The 23,648-nt window shown below is 40.5% G+C and overlaps 1 protein-coding gene and 1 long non-coding RNA gene across 5 annotated transcripts in view; one reads left to right on the top strand and one right to left on the bottom strand.

Moving 5' to 3' along the window:
• Positions 1-326: 326 nt before the first annotated feature.
• Positions 327-7,039, bottom strand: LOC140647679 (uncharacterized). 4 transcript variants are annotated; one of them, XR_012040910.1, is made up of 4 exons: positions 6,825-7,039; positions 6,353-6,508; positions 5,096-5,217; positions 4,244-4,925 (listed from the first exon to the last, which is right to left on the bottom strand). It is a non-coding gene; the product is annotated as an uncharacterized lncRNA (long non-coding RNA). The 4 variants fall into 4 exon arrangements; XR_012040911.1 differs by lacking the exon at positions 4,244-4,925 and adding an exon at positions 327-1,975 and having other exon boundaries at positions 6,353-7,039; XR_012040909.1 differs by lacking the exon at positions 4,244-4,925 and adding an exon at positions 1,990-2,613 and having other exon boundaries at positions 6,353-7,039.
• Positions 7,040-7,148: 109 nt separating this feature from the next.
• ASXL3 (ASXL transcriptional regulator 3) overlaps positions 7,149-23,648 on the top strand; it is a 131,371-nt gene continuing 114,871 nt past the window's right edge. The window contains exon 1 of the mRNA XM_072852556.1: positions 7,149-7,654. Within this exon, the coding sequence (XP_072708657.1) occupies positions 7,601-7,654 (54 nt within the window). The 5' untranslated portion in view covers positions 7,149-7,600. The remainder of the gene's footprint in view (positions 7,655-23,648) is intronic.

Genomic DNA, 23,648 nt, shown 5'->3' with positions numbered 1-23,648 from the left:
TAACCTCATTGTTCTGACTAGTATGTTTTTAATTAAGACTCTTGGTTTCTTGCAATATTAATAGAATTTTTAAACTTATTATTTAACAGTTTTAAAAGAGTATATAAGTCAAATGTGCATAATTGTAACTTAAAAATATATATATTGTTGTTGTTGTGATGCCTACAGACCAACGTTGTGATGCCAACAGGCCAATGTTTGATGTGGTTACCACACTACAATCACACTCCCAAAGATCAGTCCCTGCCCCAGATTACAACACATACATTTTCACTGATAATAAGAAAATATTGTCATTTTATTAATTATTTTATTTGGTCTTTATTTGGCTTTTATAATTTTTAGACTTAAATAGCTAATATAAGTCATTATGTAAAATGGCACTGATGCTCCAAGTATTGGCGTGAACGAGGTCTCTTGCAGAGCCGGGGCCTTAATCAGCAGAGTTGCTCCCAGCATGCGTAGATTCCTCTGCTAACTTCAGGAGAGAAGATGGTTGTTGTTCCTGCAGAGTCAGCACAGCTCAAATAGAGAAATGTAATATAATACACCTAAACCAGAGTTGTTTATTGACCTGTGCCGGAGTATCATATGTTGTGTGGTATAACTGATGGTTGCTTCCACAGCCATAAAGGAGCAGCAAAGGAGAAAAACCACCACCATGTCTGCAGCAAGAGCCTAGACTAAACACACAAAGAGATTCCCCAGACTGAATTTGCTTTTGCACATCAGCGCATCTGAGAAATGCCCTCTGCTGTTTATCACCAATACTGTGACCGTATTCTTTTTAAGAAATCTGTGGTGTTAATGAACTAACATTTTATCTCTGTGCTGGTTTTTTGTTACTGTCTAATAAAAGTTTCTGATGTGTGCAGATAGTTATCTGCAGCTAGCAGAAGGCTAACCAGACTATCTTGTTCATTCGTCTTGTAATGCAGAGAAGGTAAGGAAAACAATCTATTAGGCGTAAACAATTAAATATATTTCTAAGTTGCCCTTGGCAAGCAGATGCAAGCAGGTGTGTACTTATCCCAAAGACAGCTTATATGTATGTAGTCCTTTTCCCCCAATGAGCTTGAGAGACAACATCAACTCTTGACTCCCCTTTTCTGAGGATGCCAGGGTTTTGCACTTACAAAGCCAAATTTGAATTGCAGATCCGTAGTACAACAATTATTACTTTTCATGCTGTTGGACTGTGTGTTTTGTATCTGCTTGTGCTACTATGGCAGATTTAGAGATCCTCAACCTAGCAACATTTAACTCAGTGTGTGTAGCTCTCCAGGCATTAGTTTAGGAAATTATTTGTGTGATTACAAGGTATGCTACTCATTAAATTTGTAATTAGTCCATTGAGAAGGTCTTCCAAGCTTTTTTTTCCAGGTTAGCTGTGAAGTCTCTTTCAAAATTCTCCTTAACGTTCTAGTTCTTCATCAGCTTAAGGTAACTTAGATGATGACCTTTTATAGACATTTCCAGAAAAAATTGCACATTGAAAGAAGTTAAATGGTACTAATTCTTACAGCTTTTGTTCGTGGCTGAAAACAGACAAGAAAGTGATTATAGCAGCAGATGTCACACAATGTAAATGCTCTGTTTGGTCATTTTATGATGTCATCAATCACAGAAAGATAGATAGATAGCTAGATCAACTGCCCAAAGACGCTGCGATGTTAGTCATTCATGGAGAAAAAAACATAAGGGGTAGGCTGTAATGGTACTGCATGAGTCACTTGTCTTAATTTTGGTAAGTGATTTTAGTATTAAGCTTCAGTCCTTCATATCAAGTTTTGGCCACCAGTACTTGTCCTGTAATTGTTGGCTGGTTGTGACAACTTGAGACTTGCCATGAGCATGATGTATAAATTTTGCTTGTAATTCCTCTGGGACACCTTCACAATTCTTTAAAATTCCATGTAACTTGAGGTGACATTTCATTACATATCTATCTTGTGGGTGAAGTTAATTCTGTAGGCTGAAACATGGTATTAGAATAGCATCCATGCATTTGGAATTCCTGAATCACCTTCTATAGAGGAAGATATATAATTTCTGTTAAATCAGACACTACAAGCAAACAGCTTTAAATTTTTCTCCTGTAATTGCAGCAAACATATTTATAATCCATGCAGCAACTTCCATATAATCAACTAGATAAGCATCTAAAAAAGAGCAGGTGAGATAACCTATCAGCTGCTGTGGTTTTGATTTGACTAAACTGTGTCATATAAAAATGAAAGTAATCTTGCTAGCCATCTGCAGACAGTTCCTGCTCCTCTGAGTCTTTCTCTCATTAACAGAACTGCCAGGAGGTGTGATCTGTATGCAGTTGGAGTGTAAAGCCTCAGAGGCAGGTTCCCTACTCTTCTGTAGTATATGCACAAAGAAATGTTTTCTTTCCAACACTTTTATGGTATCTTGTAAACTGTTCATGGTTCAAACACAATGGTCTTCTCATAGAAATTGTCCCCATGGATGTGGGGAGAAGTGGCTCCATATTTGTAGTATGAAAAAGTGATGGCCAGCATGGCCGAGGGAAGTGCTGCCTGGAGGTAGTTTGACTGGAAGGTGACTGCTTGGTAAGCTCTTCACGCTGGGGGTACCACTGCTCATCTGTTGGGAGGGCAAAGCAGACCTCAGGTTAGCTGCAGTCAGGTTTATTAGTTCAGCTGCAATGCCATAAAAAAGACCTTAGTGTTTATCTGGCTGCTGGAGGGCTAGGAGGGAGTAAAGGAAATAGCCCTACGTTTGTAGTATTTGGCCATTCCTCGTCTGAGACAAAAGTAATGCCAATTGTGGTGAACACTGAAGCCAACAGTATAAACCCTGGCTATTCACAGTCAAAGCTTTCATTGTTTGAAAATTTGCTATGGTGTAAATTTACCCGAGATATGTCTCGGGTAAATGCTAGATTTTACAATGTACTGTTCTTAATAGTTCTGCAAGCATTGCACAGTTAGGAATAGACAATGTACACCTTGATTTGAGATCTGAAAAATATGGTTGTAATTATTTTTATTTCTTTCTGGGAAGGGTGAGCTCTTCTACATGTTCTATGACCTTTTCCAATCCCAATGGAGAGATGACATGCTCAAGAAAAGACTACTCTGTGCATCTGATTTAGTATTTAGCAAAACTCAGCTTCAGCCCTCCTGTACTGACATGTTGAAGTACAGCCTGTAGGGTTTTTTTGTCAGCTTCAGGAGCCTTTCCAAATACAGTAACATCATCCAGATAATACTAGATTCCGGGCTTGTTATTAAGAATTATTAACATATTTGAAAAGCTCTGGATGTTGATTCAGGTCCATATGGCGTATGATTAAAAGAGAAAAGTTCCATTAAATGTAATAAATGCTGTGAAACTCAAGCTGTCTGGATACTTGGCAATATGCATTCTTTAAATCTAGAGTAGAAAACATACTCTGCAACTATGACGTCAGTATCCTGTAAATGGTTAACTGTCATTCACAATGGCTTTGTCTGGCTTCCCTAAGTCCACACAAAAACCAAGTATTCTGGTTTGCTTTTTGTCACCACTGTGCTAAAACTAATTCAGAAAATGCAGTGTCTCCGTTAGTATCATTCTGGGCTTTTTTTTAAATTATCTTGTAACTCAGCATCTTTCATTCAATTGTAGAGAATATAATTTCCATTGTAAAAGCGGCACATTAGATTGAATTGTCATGCTGTGAATAAATCCTTCTGCACACATATGGCATTTCCATGTAATAGCTGATACTATTTCTTCTGTAAGAGCTGAAACTGGAATTTGTACTGCAGCAGTGTTTCGTTGTATTGAAGCAATGCATATATATATATATACACTTGCATACATAGTGCAGTTCACAGATTTCTGCTTCACAGGAATATTACTGTACACAATAAAAAATTCAGCATACGTATCAGAAGTCATTTTTCTATGCAGGAAACAACACGAACAATATTCTTCAGGTAGCTCACTAGATAAGGTCAAGTGTCAAAGTTCTATAGCATTGCAGGTAAATGCATTCACTGAGTACTAAAGCTCAGAAACCAGTGTTCAATGTTATTTTAGTAGCATATGACTGTTCTTCTGATGCAAGAAAAACTAACTGGACACAAACGCATCCATAATAAATAACTCCTTCCCTCTGTGGTCAAAACAGTAACATCTGGCACTGTAACGTCACATAAATATTGCTTAGGCAGAAATTCATTATATATTTTAATATAACATCTTTCTGCAGTATTTGCAGGTTATCCAATCTGGTTTACAATGTGCCGTGGAGACAGCAGTAGTACATTTACACGCACGCATATATATATACACACGTATACATGCTATGTATGCAGAGCTTTTAGCCATAGTTCCAGCAGCTGCAGTCTGAATGCAGTTCACCATTTCTCAATTTTCCTATCGTCAATTCAGTTAGAGAAGCAACAGTTATGATCTCTTGTAGTGTCAGGTCCAATTCATGCAGTAAATACAATCTATAATCAATAGGAAATGCTTTCTTCCATAAGCTGAACTTGACCTTCTTCTGCTGTGCTCCTAGAATTACACATGATTTTTAACTCCCTTAAAGCAGCAGTGTACTGTTCTGTTGAGTCACTTGGTTTCTGTGCATGCTGGCAATCTTTATTGGATTCAGCTACAACATTTACAGCAGAAAAAAATGTATTTCATTTCAGGAGCACAGATTCTTTTTTTTTTCATCATGAAAGCATAGAGAATGCACACCAGCTCTCTGCTCTGATACAGCAAACAGCGTGTTTTTCTTTCTTCAGCAAAGTCAGTGTCATTAACTGTAAGTATGTGATTTCCAACTATTTGCATGTGAACAACAGAAGGAACTTAGGAGCACCTGGACTTTGTAGGAATGATGCAAATGAATTAAATGACAGCACAGACACTCATTTCTTCATTTCGCATTTGTTCACCAGCTGAATAGAAAGGATGTAATATTAAAAAGATTATTCCAGGTGTCCATACAAATACCAAATGAAAGTCTGATCCTGACTGCAACAGGCAATAGTAGAAACCAACCAAACCAACCAAAAAAATCCACAGATTTTTGAGGATCAGCTTTAGAGGCTCCCTGAGTTTCTTTTACCTGGCAAATGTCCTCCTCTGTCCAACACCAACGCTGTCACACCAGAGCTCTCCTGAGTAACTGAAGTTCAGTTCATGTTATGTACATGAAGCAACTGGACCAACAACTGGATCACCATCTACCTGCAAACAGATGGGAAACCAATGCAGAACATTTCTTTCAGTCTTAAAACAGCCACTTATGATGGGAGTGACTGATAAACCTGCCTATGCTTTTTTGTATTGTTGTAGTTTCAATACTGAAAACAATGAGGGTATTTCAAAGGCAGTTTTAATGAGGTACTTAATTACTACAGATTTAGGCTTTTAGCATGGGGATGAGACGTGAATGAAGCCTATATGGTGTAGGAAAAAGAAAGTTACTAAAGGCAAGGAAATGCAAAAGGAAGAAAAAGGAAGTAGGAGAGAGACATAAAAGGCAGAAACCAAAGTCAGAGAAACAAAACATAGACAAGTGATACTAATAAGCATTTCTTTTCTAAATGTTACTAAGGTGACAAAGAAGGTATTCAGTAAATAACAAAGGAATATGTAGCTGTTTTGACAACTTGATGATTGTAAAAATTTTTACACAACCTAACTCTGTTGAACCTGAAACATTCCAGTTGCAATGACATTTTTCTCAAGAACATTTCTGAGGCATACTCAAATCCTCTGATCAATACTATAGTCTGGAATCAAAACTAAATTTAGAAGCAGCTATTTTAATATAATTTTGTTTCATTAATGTTTTTATTTTCATTTAAGTGGGAATGAATTATCAAATCTGGAAAGGTGTCATGGTGAAGAACTATCTTCCATACATCATTTCCAATGAGAACATAAAGATGAGGAGGAAGAGCAGGATGCGTCTGCAGCCAGAACACCGTACACCATCTGAGTGCTCTCTGAGAGTGTTTTGGGAATGCTGTCAGGTCGCCACTTCTGCTTCCTTCAGGGCTGCCCCCGGTCCTTTTCTAGATAAAACAGCCTGAGCATTGTGGTAGCTGGGAGTGATTTTTTTTTCCCCTCCAGTAAACTGTACATTTGTGGGGAAATAAGGTTTAATGTTACCAAAGGCAAGAAGGCAAGGCTGAGCAGGGGTGCTGCTGGGAGAGGGACGAAGGAGGGAGCAGGGACTGAACAGATGGATACACAAAAGCCGGAATAATTTCTAACTCGTTTCAGTCTGAACAACAAATGCCAAAAGTACTTCAATAGTATTCCAAATGCACTTTTAATATTCGGGGGAGGGGAGGAAACAGGGAAGAAAACCCACAATATCCTGCAACTCAGGAAGGTGTGCCAAATCCTTTGCTTCGCGTTTCGTGGGTATCTTAATCCTAGGTCATCCAATAAAAGAAAACATCCTTCGGCAGTTTTACGAGCGCAGCACATCAGCTCCTTTGTTTACACTGGAACAAGATGTTCTTTCCTGTTCCGACAAGAAAAGGAGTTAAAACGCTACCGCGGGACCCCTGCGAGCTGGCGCCTACTTGGCCGGGGTTTGGTCTGTCAGATTTCGGAACGCGGGTCGAAACGAAGCGAGGAGGGCACGGGCGGGAACCGCCGCGGCGACAGACGCGCCAGCCGCCCCGCCGCGCTCCCCTCACCGCGGCCCGCCGCAGCTGGCCCGCCGCCGGCCCAGCCCGGCCCCGCCGAGGCCGCGGGCTGCCCCAGCCGTAAGTAAGCGCCAGCGAGGAGGTCGCACGCCACGGGGAGGGCCGGGCCCTATTTTCGGCTGGGTTTACCGAACGCGCTGCGCTTTCGGCATGAAGCGGGGAAAGCAGCGGCCTGCGGGCGACGAGTGCGAACGGGCCCCAACCGCAACCGCGGCGCCAACAGTAACAGCCGACCACGCCGACCCGCACGGCCGCCGACCCGCGCGGCCACCGGCCACCGCCCCCGCCCCGGCAGCGCCCTCAGCGCCGCGTCCCCGGGGAGACGCCCCGCCCGCCGCGCTGCACCACGGGAGCTGTAGTCCGGCAGCGCCGGCGGCCGGCCGACCACCTCCCTCCCTCCCTCCCTTCCCTTCCCTTCCCTTCCCTTCCCTTCCCTTCCCTTCCTCCCGCCGTGCTCCCCTCCCCACCGCCCCCAGCCCGGGGGGAGAGCGGCGCCGCGGCCGCTCTCGCGAGGCTTGGCGGCGGGAGCGCTCTCGGGCGGCCTCCTCGCGAAGGCGGCCGCCGCCGCCGCGGGGATGTTTGGTGCGGGCGCCATTCCCCCGCGTGACGTCATAGTGCATTGTTGTGAGCGTAGCGGAGCATCCCTCAAGCTGTCAGCTGTGCCGCCGCTGCCGCCGCCGCTGCGGGGAGCCGAGCCGGCCCGGCCCCCTCTCCCCTCCTCCTCCTCCTCCTCCTCCTCCTCCTCCTTCTCCTCCTTCTCCTTCTCCTCTTCCCCCGCCCCTCCCGCCCCGGGGGCTCCAGAGCTCGGTGTCACCGTATCATAGTCCGTGCGGAACCCCTCCGGCCCCCCCGCCCCCCTGGTCCGCCCTCCCCCGCCCCCCGAACCACCTCAATGAGATGCAAACATGAAAGACAAGAGGAAGAAGAAGGACCGCACCTGGGCCGAGGCTGCCCGCCTGGTAGGTGCCGCGGCAGCATTGTGTGTGTGTGTGTGTGCGTGCGTGTGTGTGTTTGTGTGTGTGTGCGCGCCGCGCGCGTCCCGCCGCCGCCAGCCCGGCGCGCTGCCCGCCGCTTTGTTGCCGGCGGTTGGGGCCGTTGGGGCGAGCGTGCGGGTGAGGAAGGGAGGGAGGGGGAGAGAAGGAGTGTGTGCGTGAGGGAGTGTGTGAGGGACTCTGTGTGAGAGGGAGAATGAGGGGGGGGGAGAGAGAGAGCGTGTGTGTGTGAGGGAGCGCGAAGGAGTGTCTGTGAGTGTGAGGGAGTGCCTGTGCGGGAGTGTGTGCGAGCGAGTGTGTGAGAGGGAGGGTGCGAGTGCGTGTGCGAGTTAGTGTGTGAAGGGAGAGGCCGGGGTGCCCCGGCGTGAGGGGAGCTCCGGCGTGCTGCTGTGTGTGTGGGGGCGTTGGTGAAGGGGTGCCTGCCCCCGGCGGCGCCGGGCAGCCCCCTCCGAGCGGGGGTGAGCCCGAGCTGGCGGTACAGGCAGCCCTCTGCTCTCCTCCCGTCCCCGCCTGGAGAGGAGAAATAGCTACATCCCTTCTTCGGTGTATGTGTGAGGAAATGCCTATTCTTTTCTTCTTTTGCATGTGTGTGTGTAAATACCCAGGGATTGTTTCTATCTCTGCAAGTTCATGTACCAGATATCCCAAGAATACCCCTCCTTTTAATTCTAGAGAAGAGTGAAATACCTGGGAATTGCCTTTTCATCCATTTAGCGCCGACAGGAGGACTGGGGTGAGGGGCGAGGATGTTAGAGAGAACTCTGTCCTGGGATTTCCCTTCACCCTCTCTACTTCCCCCACTGAGCAGGGAAATATCCAGGGCAATCAAACCCACTGCTGGAAAGACTCTGTGGCTCTGGAGACTTAGTCCATTCCCACTTCATTAAGAAACTGTCTCCCTTACCCTGCTGTATCTGTTTTCATGATTCCGTATTATTGTTTGCTAAATGTAATAGTGCACATTGTTAACGTTGTTTTTCAGTTTTGGAGTATGTACGGGTTCTCTCCATTCTAGGAATTTTACAACAAACAGTTATGCACAATACAGCATGTATGGTTGTACACGCTTGTGTATGTGTCCTTGCGAAGTTGGGTCTGGTTCAGCTTCAGTTGGGTGCGTAGAAAGATGACAAAGCTAGAAAGACAGGCTGCTGGTTATATTGCTTTTTGTATCTACACCAACTTTATCTTTTATCCATCTCTGATACAGACCTAATTGCTTAAGTAACATGTTTGTGCTAATGGTCCATCTGTTTTTGTTAATGGGTATTGATATCTTATTACTATTTGGTTAGCTGTGAAGCAGTTTCTTGTAAAAATGTTTTCACCTTGCATGAATTCCTACATAGGAAGTTCAGCCTCTCTCTCCTATGTAAATAATTACAAGGTATTAGACACTACCTATAGATGTCTCTGTAAGCTGTACCGAGGTATTCTCATATGCTTGGTCAGTGTTAAATTTTGATATGGCTTATTGTACCTCCTACAACATTTTGTAATAATGCAGCTTTAGTGAAGACGTTCTGATACAGTGTCACTACTGTCCTCTCTTATTTCTCACGATTGTAACAAAAGTTTAACTTCAGTAAAACACTCACCTTTGCCAAAATAATTTTGGCAGTGGGTGTTGCTACAGTACTTGTTTCTCCATGCTTTAAACTGGCAACGTGTATTCGAAAGTCTATAAAATACATCAAATGCTATTCTAACTTTACTCTTTCAAGTTGCTGCTGCGGTTGCCACTCTAAGCTGTATTTTGTTTGACAAATGTGCAAAAAGGAATTCTATTGTGTATCAAGTAAAATTGCTATTCCCACGTGGTCCAATATACGGAAAAGTTTAAAGCCTCTGGAGAACAAAGGCTGAGCCAGTGCTGAGAAGAAGGGCTAAGACTCTCTCTTATTTTCATGATGTCATATCACCTCACACTCCCCCCAGAAGGGTCATGATTTGCTAAAATTGAGTAAAAATGATACACTGCTGTATGTAAGTGGTGGAGATACCCAAGGTCCACAGTGTGGTTTTGTCTAGCCTCCCAGGGTTGCCAAGGTATGGAGAACTTGTCCCAAGTCTATTATGTGAATGATACATAGTGCTGCTCAGACTAACTACGGTCTTGCACCGGGCTTTACTTGTGTAGTGACATATGTTTGCAAATCACAATGAAAGACTGAAGCCAAAAATTGCCACTCCTTACAGTGTTTTATGTTAGGACCCTGATGGTTCATTATGACTTAGTTTTCTTGGGATACATCAATAAGGTATTACTGCAAGGTTTGAGTAAATCAATTTCTTTCCAACGACAAGTAAACAATGAAGTGATTGATACCTACTCACAAAAAACGACTCATGAGTTACCTAGATCAATATGTTGTAAAACTGTACGCTGCTGCATTATTTTTAGGAACAAGAGGTTGAATTAATACATACAGCAAATGTATGGATATTTACATGTTAAATTTTCTACAAAAGCCCTTACATTACAACACTATTGGACTTGCAAAGTGATGTGCTAAAAAGTATGACATGACAGATGTAGCATTGCCTTTTCACTCTGTTGTGCATGTCCATATATATTACAACCCAGACTTTAAATGACGTCTTGCATGCTGGTTTCCCAAGTACTTTAAGCTCACTCACTAGAGCTGCTGATTTTTCATTTTATTTTCTTTGTTTGTTGTGAGGTGCCATACTTAATTTTCTATACACCTTTCAAAGTCAGTGCTAAAATATATTTTTCTTTTACGTTTCAATTGTACATACATAGCTATTATTAGCAACACCCAGTAGCTTCCCAAACGCAAATGTTTCTATACTTATAACATGCCTATGAAGTTAAGTATTTTGACCTCTGCTTTACTCATGCAGAGTTGAGGCATGGAAAGATTAAGTACCTTACTCAAAGCTGTGCAGGAAATCTGTGGGAGAGGCAGTTATGGTACCAACAGCATCTCCGTAGTAGTTCTGTTTCATAGTAATAAAATCACCTTCCTTCTGTGGCTACACTTTTGCCTTATTCACTCTCTATTACTATTTCTCTCACAGTAATTATGAGAGAAATGGATATGGTCACGTCTCTGTATTCAATCTATATTGAAACTCATAATGCACCATGTAACAGTTACGGATAAAAAGGAGTAGAAAAACTGGACTCGAGCCTGAAATCATTACACAGCTTTCCATTTCCCACATTCACAATGAAAGAAGCAGAAGTACTTTAGAAAAATATATTGCATTACAATCGTAAGATACATTGTAATGTGTAAGTCTAAGTGGTGAGGCTCCAAACTGACAGTCAGTGTTGCATTTAATGTTTTTTGGTATTTGATTAAAGGGTCTTTGAAAACTTAAGTTCCTGCAATGCAGTGTTTTTTTCAAGCTGTTCCCTTAATTTTTAAAACGTAAGCAGGAAAGGACTCCCATTATATTCAGCTCTTGCTGTAAATACCATGTATGTGATACAGGCAGTAAAACAGGAGCCACTGGCATGTCCTGTATTGGAACTTGCATTTTGTGGAAGAAGTCTCCTGCAGACAGTTGAGTCTTTCTGTCTGCGACACACTGCTTTTTTCCTCATGCAAGTCTGCTTATCTTAGGGCAAGGCATAGCCCAGCTTACAAGCATTCCTGAGAAATGAACGCATGTGCAGGATCAGTGGAATGGTGGCATACCACTAACAGTTCATGTTACAGAACCCATTTTGTAGAACATGCATTTTTATGGACAAAATTGCAACCTGTCTTTACAACCTGCCAAAGGGCATATCTTTGATGTAGACCCGATATGTCAACTCACTTTGTACTTCACAGCAGACTACAGCAATGCTTATGTACGACCTGGGCATTATCTCCATACCAGTTTTCTGCTTTTTGTGTCTGATAGACTAAAATAGAACACTTAAAAGAATGAGAACAAAAGAAAATCTTTAAAGGAAGGAGGAGAAACATCCTGTCTTTCCTCTGTCTTTCAGTTGATCCTCATTTGATGAAACCATATTGTTGTTTTCTGGTCATACATGGAACTCATGAAAATTGAATAGAAAGGTTAAACCCTTGAGTAGTTTAAGCAATTTGTAATGATTCCTTTCAGTTGAAAAAACTTGTGTCCACTTAGTTTCAGCTGTTCTTAAACTCACAAGGGCTCTTAAGCAGTTGCTGAAAGTCCTGAAATAGTGAATTCTGCCTCTTAATAATTTCATGTCATAAGATACTGCATAAAAAATATTGAAATGAAAAATACTGAGAACGTGTCCAAGGATACCCTGACACACAGGAACCGATAACAGTTTTAAGTAGGTAGCAGTGATCCAACTTTTACCATTTGACTGCTAGACGTGGTCCTTTGTTATTTGTGATACAGAAAGGTGAAAGAGGCCTGAACAAAATGAGTGGAGGCCGCTCACTTCAGGAATGCAGAGCTCAGTGTATGTATGAAGCATAGAACACGTGCCTATGAAGGGTAATAGTTTATGGTAACATTTTAAAAGGATTTTTTATGAATAGCTTGCCTTCATTATTGCCCTCTTCTCTTTCCTGAAAGGGGTGTTTTGAAACAGAATTCAGTTAAGTCTCTACCACTAGTTGGCAATAAAGCAGAAGAAAATCCCAGGAATGAGAACAGTAGTGCTTGTTGGGTTATTCGTGTGTTGGATCTCCTCTCCAGTATTTTTGCTCTTGCTTCTCCAAATTTTGTTCTGAAAGAAAGGTTTTCTTGTGTTACTGAAGACTATGTACTTTATGGTGCTATGGAGAGTCCTCATGATTCAGTTGACGTATGCATATTGGGTGAGTAATATTCATACCTTAATTCTTGTATTTCTTGCACTAGTCTCCTGACAGGATCCTGCTCTTAATTAAGAGTTGTTCTCTTGCTCCTGTAAACTTTAAGAAAATCATACTAATTAATTAAGGAAACTGATGCTGAAAAAAACGTGAAAAGCAACAAAAGCCTATTGGAATAGTTAGCTTGCATGTTACTGTTTAATGTGGATGGCTGTCCAAAAGCTGATTGTTGCTTCATCTGGTCTGCTAAGATAGTGTAGTTGAAACAGATTGTATAGCGGTATGGAAGTATTTTTGCATTACATCTTCATATTTGAAGACCACAAATGAAACAAAAAAATTAGAAGAGTAACTTCTGTGTAGCTAAACCATTGATGATAATCCCTTTGACTTTTATCTTAAGTCTTCGTTTTTGTTACTATAAATAACATGTTAAAGCATTGTGTGAAAGGAGCTTCGTGTATCTTTAAAATGGGAGATTTGACATAACTTTGTTTTATGTTATTAAGGATTTCTTTGTTGTTGGCTTAACAGAGACCTACTATTATTTCCATATTCGTTCTGAGTTAATTCTTTTTCAGACATGCAGAAACATTGTGGCTTGGGAAGTTTTGATGGCCTTTTGCTTTGATCCACAATCAATGCTGCTTTGAAGAGCTATATTTTATTTTGGTTTGCTCTAGGGTTTCCTCCAATTTGTTTTATTCAAAGTGATTTTTGCACTTGTTAGACAAGGTTGAACCTGCACTTATTTTTTTTTACCTTCCGTGGTTGTGTTTTAAGTGTGAGTATTTTATTTTGTTAGTATGAAATAATACGGAAATCAGTGTGTTTAGATTTTTTTTTAATTTTAAAAGGTGATCTACAAATAAAATATGAATTTAATCTATTTCAGCTCACCTTTTGCAGTCTTCTAGGGCAGATTGAGAGGAACAAGATTCTAACTCTTACCTTGAGACAGCCCTTTCACCCTTGGCATCACAGACCTTTCGGAAGGCAGGAACCCAACCAGGAATGGGACCTGTTCTCAGTAATGCCCCGTTACTTCTATTAAAGCAGGGTAACATAAGAGAAAACACAGGAACCTAAATGTGAGCATTCCTCAACAATGTGAAGGCGTTCTTAGTGCCTGAAGGTATGATTTAATGCTCACTGTTATAGTAAATGCTTCCAATGGCTCCTGGCTTACCTTTCTCTGTAGAAGAACCAATATTTTCCTGTCATACTGCATGTTTCTGTTGAAATAACTGATCTGTTTTTTCTTCTTCCAGCAGTTCACAAGTTTCTCACAAATGAGATTTGGTCAGTTGCATGTGGAAGCAGTGGAATCACAGCTAAATAGTTTCCACTAACCACACCCAAGGCCCTACCCACCCTTCACAGCTAGGATGCTGTGGACTTGCTAGCCCAATTCACCAATTCCCTGGATCAAACCATGTCGTTGCAGCATCTCAGTTTGGACCAGGTAGCATGCTGTTCTCAAGGCAAAAAAGCCAAACTCACTGAACTTCCTGCTGGAGCCTTTCTTTGTTCTTTATACTGTGACCAGCGGATTACAGTCACTTGGATAGTCATTTGCTAAACTTGACCTCTTGGCTTTGGAATAATAGTGTTTTTTTAAATGTTGTAAGCTTCAAAATGTTTTCCCTTTTCTTGTGTATGATGACAATAATCTTGGCATTCCCTATAAATAGCAATAACTAAATAGTGGCCTCCTTTTCTGCTATCAAGAAAGACCTGGGAGAAGATGTGATTAGTGGAAATTATCATTATGATTCCATGGGTTCCAGCTGAAACTGACCAAATCCTCCTTTTGAGGACCTTACAGACTGAACGAATCAAATATCTTAGCCTTCACTCTGGAACAGCCAGCTTCCAATGCAAAGGCAAAACAACAACCTGCATTAGAGCCAGCTCTAAGCAATACATCCTGGTTCAGCCCATTTGCTGATCCTGTTAGTTCAGGTAGCAAATCCCCAGGCTGTTCAAGGACAACAGATTGGCCATAGGTGGCCCATTTAATCTCTTATGAACTCTGAATGACAGTCACCCTCCCCAAAGAAACCCCAGTCATTGATGTACTGGCCCTCTGAGGCTGCTCTGTCTTTGCAAAGTCCTGCTAGATAGTTTCCTATTTCTGGAGTTACTTTCTTGGGAGGAGATGTACCTGCTGGGAATGTAAAAAGGGTAGAGAGGTGCCTTCTTACCTGCAGCTAATCTTAGTTTGAAGGGATGACCTACATCTTTCTGAATATCATACCTTAAGCAGACCACTACCTAAATATATCCACTTACCACTATAGTACTTTAGCACAGTCATCATGAGTATCAGGAGACAGTTAATAAGCCATCTGGCAATGTGTGCCTTCTTCCTAGAGCCTCTTTGGTGTCGGTGCACTGATTGGGGTTGGGGACTGCACTTAGTGTTGGAGGGATCTAGAGCAACACCATTCACTTTAGTCTAAGCAAGCTCTGGTGTTTCTGACATTGGAACAGGAAACCGGGGTGGATCTGATGTTTTCATCCTTTGAGTGTGAAGAGTTCAGCTCTCTTTAATGGCATGAGCTCTGCAGGACAAAGTCTGTGTGGACGCTGGCATGTAGCTTTCCTCAATATTGGAGAACCTTTTAGATGAGGTTTTTAACATGTGGGATCCAGCTGTTACATTGCAGATTCTGAGTCTGATGTGGCATCCTGTATCTCAGGTGTCTGAGGAGACTTGTTTTGTAGCGTAGCATTGAGTTTACTTTCAGATTTGAGTTTACTGTCTGACAGCATTTGCCAGGATCGGCAACCACAGTTCAGTCCTGCTCTGGAATCACCAGGAACATTCACAGACTCATTAACAGGATTGGGCTATAGTTCTCTGTAGAAGACATTCCAGGTCATGTCCTAGATTATTGTTCATGATTTTGGAGCATCAGAAAGTAATTTATTTAGAAGGCACACATTACATACTCTGTTTTAGAACTTGTCCTCCTATATACACGAATTGGTCTAGCCACGCCTGTGATGATGACAAATCTCCTCACTGCTTGTAGAGACTCAACTCTAGAGATCATTATCCTGTGGGTGACAGTCGCATCCTATAGAGCATAGTCAGACTTACACATAACAACATTTTCTAAACGTCTACAACTTCAGAAGTGTCCCTTGACAGACAAGCATCTTGAGCTAGTAGATTATTTGGTTTGGAGAACTTAATGTTGAAGCTATTTTCTCTCTTTCTTTGTTGTGATCTTGGTTAAGTATAGACAGGATCAGGAATTTATTGAAGCAGTCATTCTAGTCAGGATTTATATTGCTTTATCCTGGGTAGCTTCCTGTATAACTTCAGTGTCTAGAGAGGGAAAAGAGCCTTAACCAAAGTATACATCAACCATTTGAAGGTCAAAGTTTTACTCCATTTCAGCTGACTTTTAGCAGCCTAGAGAACCTGCCTAACTGTGTGTGTGGTGATTCACTGTAGTTGGTGAGATGCCTTGTGAAATGTCTACAGAGTCTGGTAAATCACAGTCAATCTTCATGTCCCATATGATTTGTTCTTGCCTTTGCGACTTGAACCTTCTTTATATAAGATGAGGCTCTACCACTACCATTGTATTGCCAAAGTACTTAACTTCATCCTTCATTAAGTGATAACTTTCTGTTTCGATTATTTTTCTTTCACTTCCATCAGTTTTAACTGAACAAATTCCACATCCAGATGTTTCAATACATCTATTGTTGTCTGCTTTTGGAAAAATGTTAATTCTTTTTATGCCTCAAAATTGCCAGTTATCCATCAGCTGCTGGGATATCTATTGGCATTGCTGTACCGGAGAAGCATGTGACATGCCATGTTCACTATGCCTATCTGTCAGTATTTCCTAGCAAGGGTAATGGGAGAAAATAGACCCTTATTGGCCGTAGCCTGCTGTCATTCTTCTGGACCAAGATTCTGGCAGCTATCTCAAAATTATGACACTCTCTGATCACACCAGCTTCTTTCATCTCATTTGGCATTCTGTCATTTAGAAGTTCTAGACAGGTAAGACCAACGAGAACCTCTTTGGAATTCCATGTTGAGAGCGGGAAAAGAATCTTAATTAGAGCATTACTTCGATAATCATAGAACCAATAATCACAGAAGATGAAGTTGGAAGGGGCCTCAAGGTCCCCTTGTCTGTTTAGACTTGAAAATAAGTCACACGCCCCAAATTAGTTTTAGTTTTGTGAAATCAATAAAATCACTTGGTAACTTTCATTACCCATAGGAGCTAAGACTTCTCTGGCCTTTGCCATAATCTGGTCTTTTTGTGGAATTTCGCATCCTACTTAAAAATGGGAGAACTAGGAGAATTAAAATGATTATGAAAAGTTGTCCGATGGGCATGATTTAGAATTCAAATGCATCGTTACTTCTTTCTTTCTGACAGTGACTAGACCAAAACCATTGATTTTCTTGTACAGATTGAGAATTCTGTATCCGTTTAATGGTGCTCATTCACATTCTCTGCTTTTTTGAGGCTTTTTTGGACTTAGTCTCTGGATTTTTTCAGTAGTTTGCTGTAGCAGTGCTGCAGCAGGTTTGTACTTAGAGCAGCAGTGCTTAATTCATTCTAATCTATTTCATAATTTGTTTCATTCATAATGCAAGTTTTTGAGACATCTTGCAAGTACTCATCTTCAGTTTTAAAAAGAAAAAAAAGTAGAATAACTTAGTAGGGCTCACTGTCTATCTGTGGAATAAGCTCAGTAAATAACTGTTGAAGACATTTTCAAATATGTTACTATTGAAGATAGGTTAACACCTTTTGTTACTGGTTTCAAGATGACCCATGGCTCTACAAGTGTGTACGTTCCTGAAGATGTCAGGGACTACCAAGCATTTGTCTGGATTGTTCTTGTACTGAAGTCTCTCAGTTTGAAATGATTTTTTTTTTTTTTTGGCCAAGAATAAGAAAAAAATCTGTGTAGCCAATTTTGCTACATTGGCAATCTGTGTCAAACAGGTTGTTTGTCTTCCCTTTGTCCTGTTCCAGGGATGCTGTGCTGTCAAATTGTGTTGCATTATTAAACATCTCCTGTCTGTTAAGCACACATCAGCAGAATGGCTGGACAGTTCAGCAAGTGCTTGGGTCCATCAGGCCAGACTGTAGAAAAGAAAGGGGAAGCAGTAGTATAGAGCATGAGCTGTCTTTTACAAGGCTACTAATCTTTTACAATAATGGTGGAGATTCTTGTGATTATTTACTTCACCCTGCCCAGTGCATCTGTGCAGCTGGAGACTTTGAATATAGATCATAGTACAACAGTGGTCTCCTGGGCAATAGCTGAAGTGCTTTTTGCCAGGTATCCCAGTAGGAAATATTTGATGGGAGGACAGAATCAGGATTACATGTTTTGATGTGGTCCCTCGAATTCCTGACTTAGCAGCCCAAATCTTATATATATATATATATATATATAAGGTGTGTGTATATATATATATATCTATAATGTCAAGTATTGGGTTACAGCCCTGTGAGACTGTGGGAGAATCACAGAAACAAGTCTATGTGCCTGGGACATTTGGTCTGCCCATAATGAGCCCCAGCATCTTTTGGGTAGACAGTTAGCAACAGCAAGAAATGGACACTGCTCCCAGCTCTTGGGTTGGTCCAGTTGTGTGGTTTAATCTTGCAAATCAAATTCTTCATGCTAAAATGCTGTTCCTCCAGTCAGTGTTCAGGGCTCAGCTGACTCACTGCCAATTTCCCCTATCCCTTTTGGAATGAGAGCTGCCCATCTGAGTGGAACTTGTCAATAATAACCAACCCTATGTCTTTGTCTTGGAGTGATGCTCCTTGTCCTTAGTGAAAGCCTGTTAGTGAATACTGTGGTTTTTAGAGCATGGGATCAGGCCCCAAAGAGCAGATACTGACAGAAAATGGAATTACTGCTTTAAGCTAGCTTGAACACTGCAGTTATCTTACGAAGGCTGCTCTTTCCTGCTCTTTGTGATACAGTGTTCCAACAATGGTGAGCCCAACTAAGTGGTTGTGATGTTAAAACATGCTCTTTTTTAGAGTTGTAGAAGTACTTAAGAACTAGAGGGCTGTGGCTTCATAAGGTAAATTTGGAGATTTTTATCAGTCTGGCCGAAAAGTTACTGCCTGCTGTATACATGCATTGCTGATGATTGTTGCATTTACTAAGTACCGCCACAGGAACTTCTCAGTACCTGAGCTATGATCAGCCCTTCACACTAAATGTTTGATGTTCACGGTAACCATTGTGGGTTGTTAATTTAGCCTCCAGGCCCACAGCAGCAGTGGCACTTGAGGAGGAGACTGCAGAACTCATATAGAGCTGTCTGGGGAGTTTTCCAATGAAAGAGATCATAAATGTTGGAGAAGTGAACAAACAGATGCTTGACTGACTGAAGGGTGCAGGATACAGTGCAAGAGATAAGCAATAAGAGGAGTGGGCAGAGTGAAAGGCCTTGAGGATAAAGTCAGTCTCTGAGCAATCATTTGAGCTATTGTATTTCATGGACTCCAAAAAGGTAGTCTTTCAACTGGTCTGTGAACTACGGATTGAAAACTTCAATAGAAGATGGGAAACTAGAAAAAATTTTGGAGTCATAGTGTCAAAGCAGTTGATCAAGAATGTTTTGTATGGATTTTGGAAGTTAGATCAGAAAAGCATTGTTTTACCATCTTTTAATCTGTTTAGAAAAAACAACCAACCAAAAAAAAATCTAAGGTATCTTAATCTGTCAAGTTAGTTTGGCCTAAGTGGGATTTTTTTTTTCTTCAGAGACCTGTTAGAATTTTTTTTAGATTAATGTCTAATGAAATAATTGTTATGTTGCAGAAGAGAACACTTCTGTCTCCATTAATTTGTAGGGTTACCTAATTTTCTTGGAGATAGACTGTTTGACACATTATCAAAACATTCTCATCTTACTATAATTCTCAAAATCTTTAACACTTCCATTAAATTAAAAAAACAACAAAAAAGAAAATTGCTGTGTAGTCAATTTTAACTATCCTTAATGAGGACAGACTCAGTTTCATACTGTAATTTTCATGCGCTAACTCATTATATTAGTGTCTGAGCTGTAGGAGACTGTTTCAAGCTATTTAAAGTAACGTTAAAGAAAGTAAAATAATGCTCCTCTCTTCATTCTGAGCCAGATCTACAAAAGTGACTGCCTAGATAACTGAGGCTGGTATATATGCGTGGTGGTTGGGAAATGCTTCTGAAAGACCTGCAAAGAGAATGAGGGGTTTAAAAAAAAATTAAAAAATCACTGCACCTGTTTGCTGTTATCAGCATTCTTAGAGCTGTTATGGCAAGAAGCTTCATGTGTTAGTTAAAGTGTTGTTAAATGTTGGAGTGAATTTTATAGAAAAATACTGGTGTGGAGGGGGAGGGAAGGGATCTGGGGAAAGCATTCTGAAGATTAATGTTCTGAAAAAAATGAGGTTTTAAGTGCTACATACATACATAATAATAGTTATGAAGCTTATTACTTTTAGTACTTGCATACATTTTCTGGGATTAGTAGAAGAGAATGAAACTAGGTTTATGTCTGTTGGCATGTCATGTGGTGAAAAGAGTATGTGCCTGGGTGATACTGATGTAGTCCTGGGGAGAAAAATGGTAGTGCTGCATTGGGAAGCGGTGAAGAAGAGATGGAGATGTTCTTATACCAATGAGAAGTAGAATAGCAAATATACTGAGGGGAGGAAAAAAAATAACTATGACTGCCAATGAAAGAAATGAGGAAAAAAATCCCCTTCTGAATTCTAGGATAAAATTGCATTTCACTTGTTTATTTATTTATTTTGCTACCATTTCACTTAATTAGATAACCAGCTAAAGTCCCCAAACCTTCATCTTTAAAGTTTGGATTCTTCTCAAACTTTGGGAGTATAAGGATCGCAATGAAACACCAAGATGAAAAAAATTCTGTCTTCTCTCCTCTGTAATAGACAGGGCCTTTGTCTTGGAAATGAAATACTATGTTTTGATTACGTTGCATTCTGTTTATTTTTAGAACAAGTTCCATTATGGGCTATCTCGGCCAAAGGAGTATTGTCGAAATTACAAGTAATCCCTTTGAAATAATTGAAAAGACCAATTTATGTTCTGAAATATTCTTTCATCCATTTAGTAGTAAGAACTCCTACTGGAATTTTCAGAATTGATTTCAAATTTTCTTGCCCAGATGATTTCTAGAGCAGAAAAAAAATATAAATCTCTTAGAATCTTCCGTGTCCAAAAGTCTGTCTGACATGATACTTGAATATGCGACTGTGGTAGTTTTCTTGTTGTGATTCTGGACACCTTGGTTTATTTTTGTTTTAACCTCAGAGGACATAGCATATAAATCTCCTAAGTATAATTCTACGTCTTTGGATGAGATGGCACAGTTAAAGAAAGATTGCATTCCTGGATTTGAACTGTAAGGCTAATCTCATTACTAATTCTCCTTGTTTCAAAGGTACCGTATGAGTTCAGTAGTTACACTGGAAGCCCAAGTAACTTTTCCATAAAACAGTTTTCATTTTTCCATTCACTTATTGCTGGCTGTTTTTGGAGGGAAATGGAAGATATAGCTAAAACATTTATTATTATCAACTTCTAAAACATTAAATCTAAAATGAAGTGCCTAAACCCCATAGACATTGAATTTATTTGCCAGTAGCATTTCCTAGGAGCTGACAATTTTTACTGCTACATTTGCTGAGGAGATGTGACTTTGGGAAATCTCAAATCTTTATGCGTATGTACATTGGTGCTCATAGAAAAAGAATAAAAACCATAACTGAGTATACTGTATAACAGCCATATTTTACTCTCTCTTGGTTTGCTTTTCTTGGGTTACAGTTACCGACCTGACGGGTAACAGTTGAACCTGTTCAATGTATAGTGAGGGGTCTTAGGATAAGAAATATGCTGTGATATTAAGGACTGTTAAAAATAGAAGCTTGTCTTGAACAGGAAGCCTAGCTTTATGAGAAGTCTCTGTATTTGTATTCCTTTGTAAAATCCTCTGTGATTCCTTTCTGTTGACCACTTACTTTGTTGATTCTGGAGTTCGGTGATGGTAGTTGCATGATGTGTATGGCTGATGGCCATTTCTCATCATAACCTGGTCAATGCTTGCCCAGCTTGACTTGGACAGGTCATCCAGTCTTGTAGCCCGGAATAATGCCTTCAAGCAAGGTCAGGAGTTTAGAGCCTCCACAGCAATTGCAGATTATCCTGAACATTTTCAGGTTTTCCCCCCATGGGGGAAGACGTTCTGTATTTTGTTTTGAGAGCTGATTACAAACTGTTGGTTTAACAGTCGGCATTTTGTCTCCTCATGAACTCCAGTTTTGAAGTCAGAGTTCTTTCTTCTTTATAGGCTGGAGGTCCTATTGAATTTGTTTACCTACACCAAGTGATTGCTGCTATTGGTTTAAATCTCTAAGGGAAATCAGCATCCAGCTGGTAGACAGTTGTGCTGATGAGGACCCATTGATTTTTCTCTCCTATCCACTTACCATCAATAAGAGATGTCCTTAGCTTTCATGATACTTCTTCCCTGCCATAATGTTGCCCTGTTACCTGGCTGGTCTCACTGTCAGCGCTGGTCTCAGTTGCTGATCATATTATATGTGATTAACAGCCTGATAAAAATGTTTAAGTCAATACTTGAGAAGCCTAGATAAAGATAACACTTTGTGGTCAGAGCTTCTTAATGATGTGTTGTATTTGATGTAAACCAATGCTAAAGAATTGCTGTTTTTAACAGAAAAAACTTTTATATCGACGATTAAAGTTTACCGAGCTTGGCATGATTTAGCCCTATCCAGAAAAGGAGAATTTAAGAAAATACAGACAATTCATGTTCAATTTTTAGGGAAAAATAATTCTTCCCTCTTTAACAGAACTTTTGCTTATGATGGTTTTTTTCACCACAGTATTATCTGAAGTATTTTCTTTCATAAGAAGGAGTGGGGAGCATGTAAACAAAATATTCTGTGTGCATTTCTCTGAAGTTATAGGCTTTTGAAAGATTATTAACTTAAATTTAAGATGGTCAGATTATTTTACAAGGTCCCTAGGAAGAAGTGAGCATGTAACTTTTCTCAGAACTTGAGGAAAGCTGCTCCTTCTGTCCCTAGTTTTGTTTATGTATTTATATATGAATACAAACACAGATACAGAGTCATTATATGTTCTTTCTAATCTGCCTGTATTGTGACAAATGTTTCTTAGTAATAGTTGTTAAATAGTGTATTTTTCAAATGTTTAAACAGATGCTACCAAATATCACTATAAACCACCCGTATGGACTTCAGTTCTGCAATAAATGGTGTATTTAACAGGACAAGTGTGGGTGGACTTAGGTGATGAGATGGGGGAAAGGACTATGTGGAAAGACTGATAAGAAGGACTGAACAAATAAATGACACAAAATGGATATGAGTTAGTGAACTGCAAAATATTCTCCTATTTTTGAAAATCTTAGATGAGTAATTGTCAACTGTGCCATCTGTAAGTAATGTGGGCTTCCAAACTTGTGGCAATTAAAACTGCCTAGCATCCCACTCCAGCCCTGTATTTTATTCTGTGTACAAGTCAGTACTGAAGACTAATCTCTTATGACATTAATCGTCTCATGAGGAGAGACAGAATAAATCACAGTAGCCCTTCCTCTCTTCACTCATGAAGATAAATGCCATAACACGATGGCTGATCTTTGTTATGACACTAACCATTATATATTTAACAGAGATAGCAAAATCCCACTGACAGCTAACAAAAGAATTCTCTCTTTACACATTCTATGAGAAGGCTGTATTTCTTTAGTTCAAAAACATGACTTTAACATATCTGCTCTCAGAGCAATTTAAACAGTAGATCTGGATTGTGCCAGTGAACTGTATTCTGTACACAATGATGTCATGATTCAGACTAATGAAAACTGATTTTAAATAATTGTGCAAGCTTTGGAAGGAATAAACTGCATAACACCCAAGGACTCTTAAGACTCTACTCTTTTGTATTGTCCATTCTGACAAGAAAGAATAACTCTTAGATTTAAAACAAGCAAGCAACACCCCCCCCCTTAAAAAAAACAAACAAAAAACCCCTAGAAAATGAAACCCAAACCCAAAGCTTTCATCATTTTTCATTTTGTGGAGATTTTGGTT

Source organism: Ciconia boyciana, chromosome 2 (genome assembly GCF_034638445.1).
Source record: "Ciconia boyciana chromosome 2, ASM3463844v1, whole genome shotgun sequence".
Taxonomy (NCBI): Eukaryota; Metazoa; Chordata; class Aves; order Ciconiiformes; family Ciconiidae; genus Ciconia; species Ciconia boyciana.
This window is presented reverse-complemented; position numbering and strand designations above follow the sequence as displayed.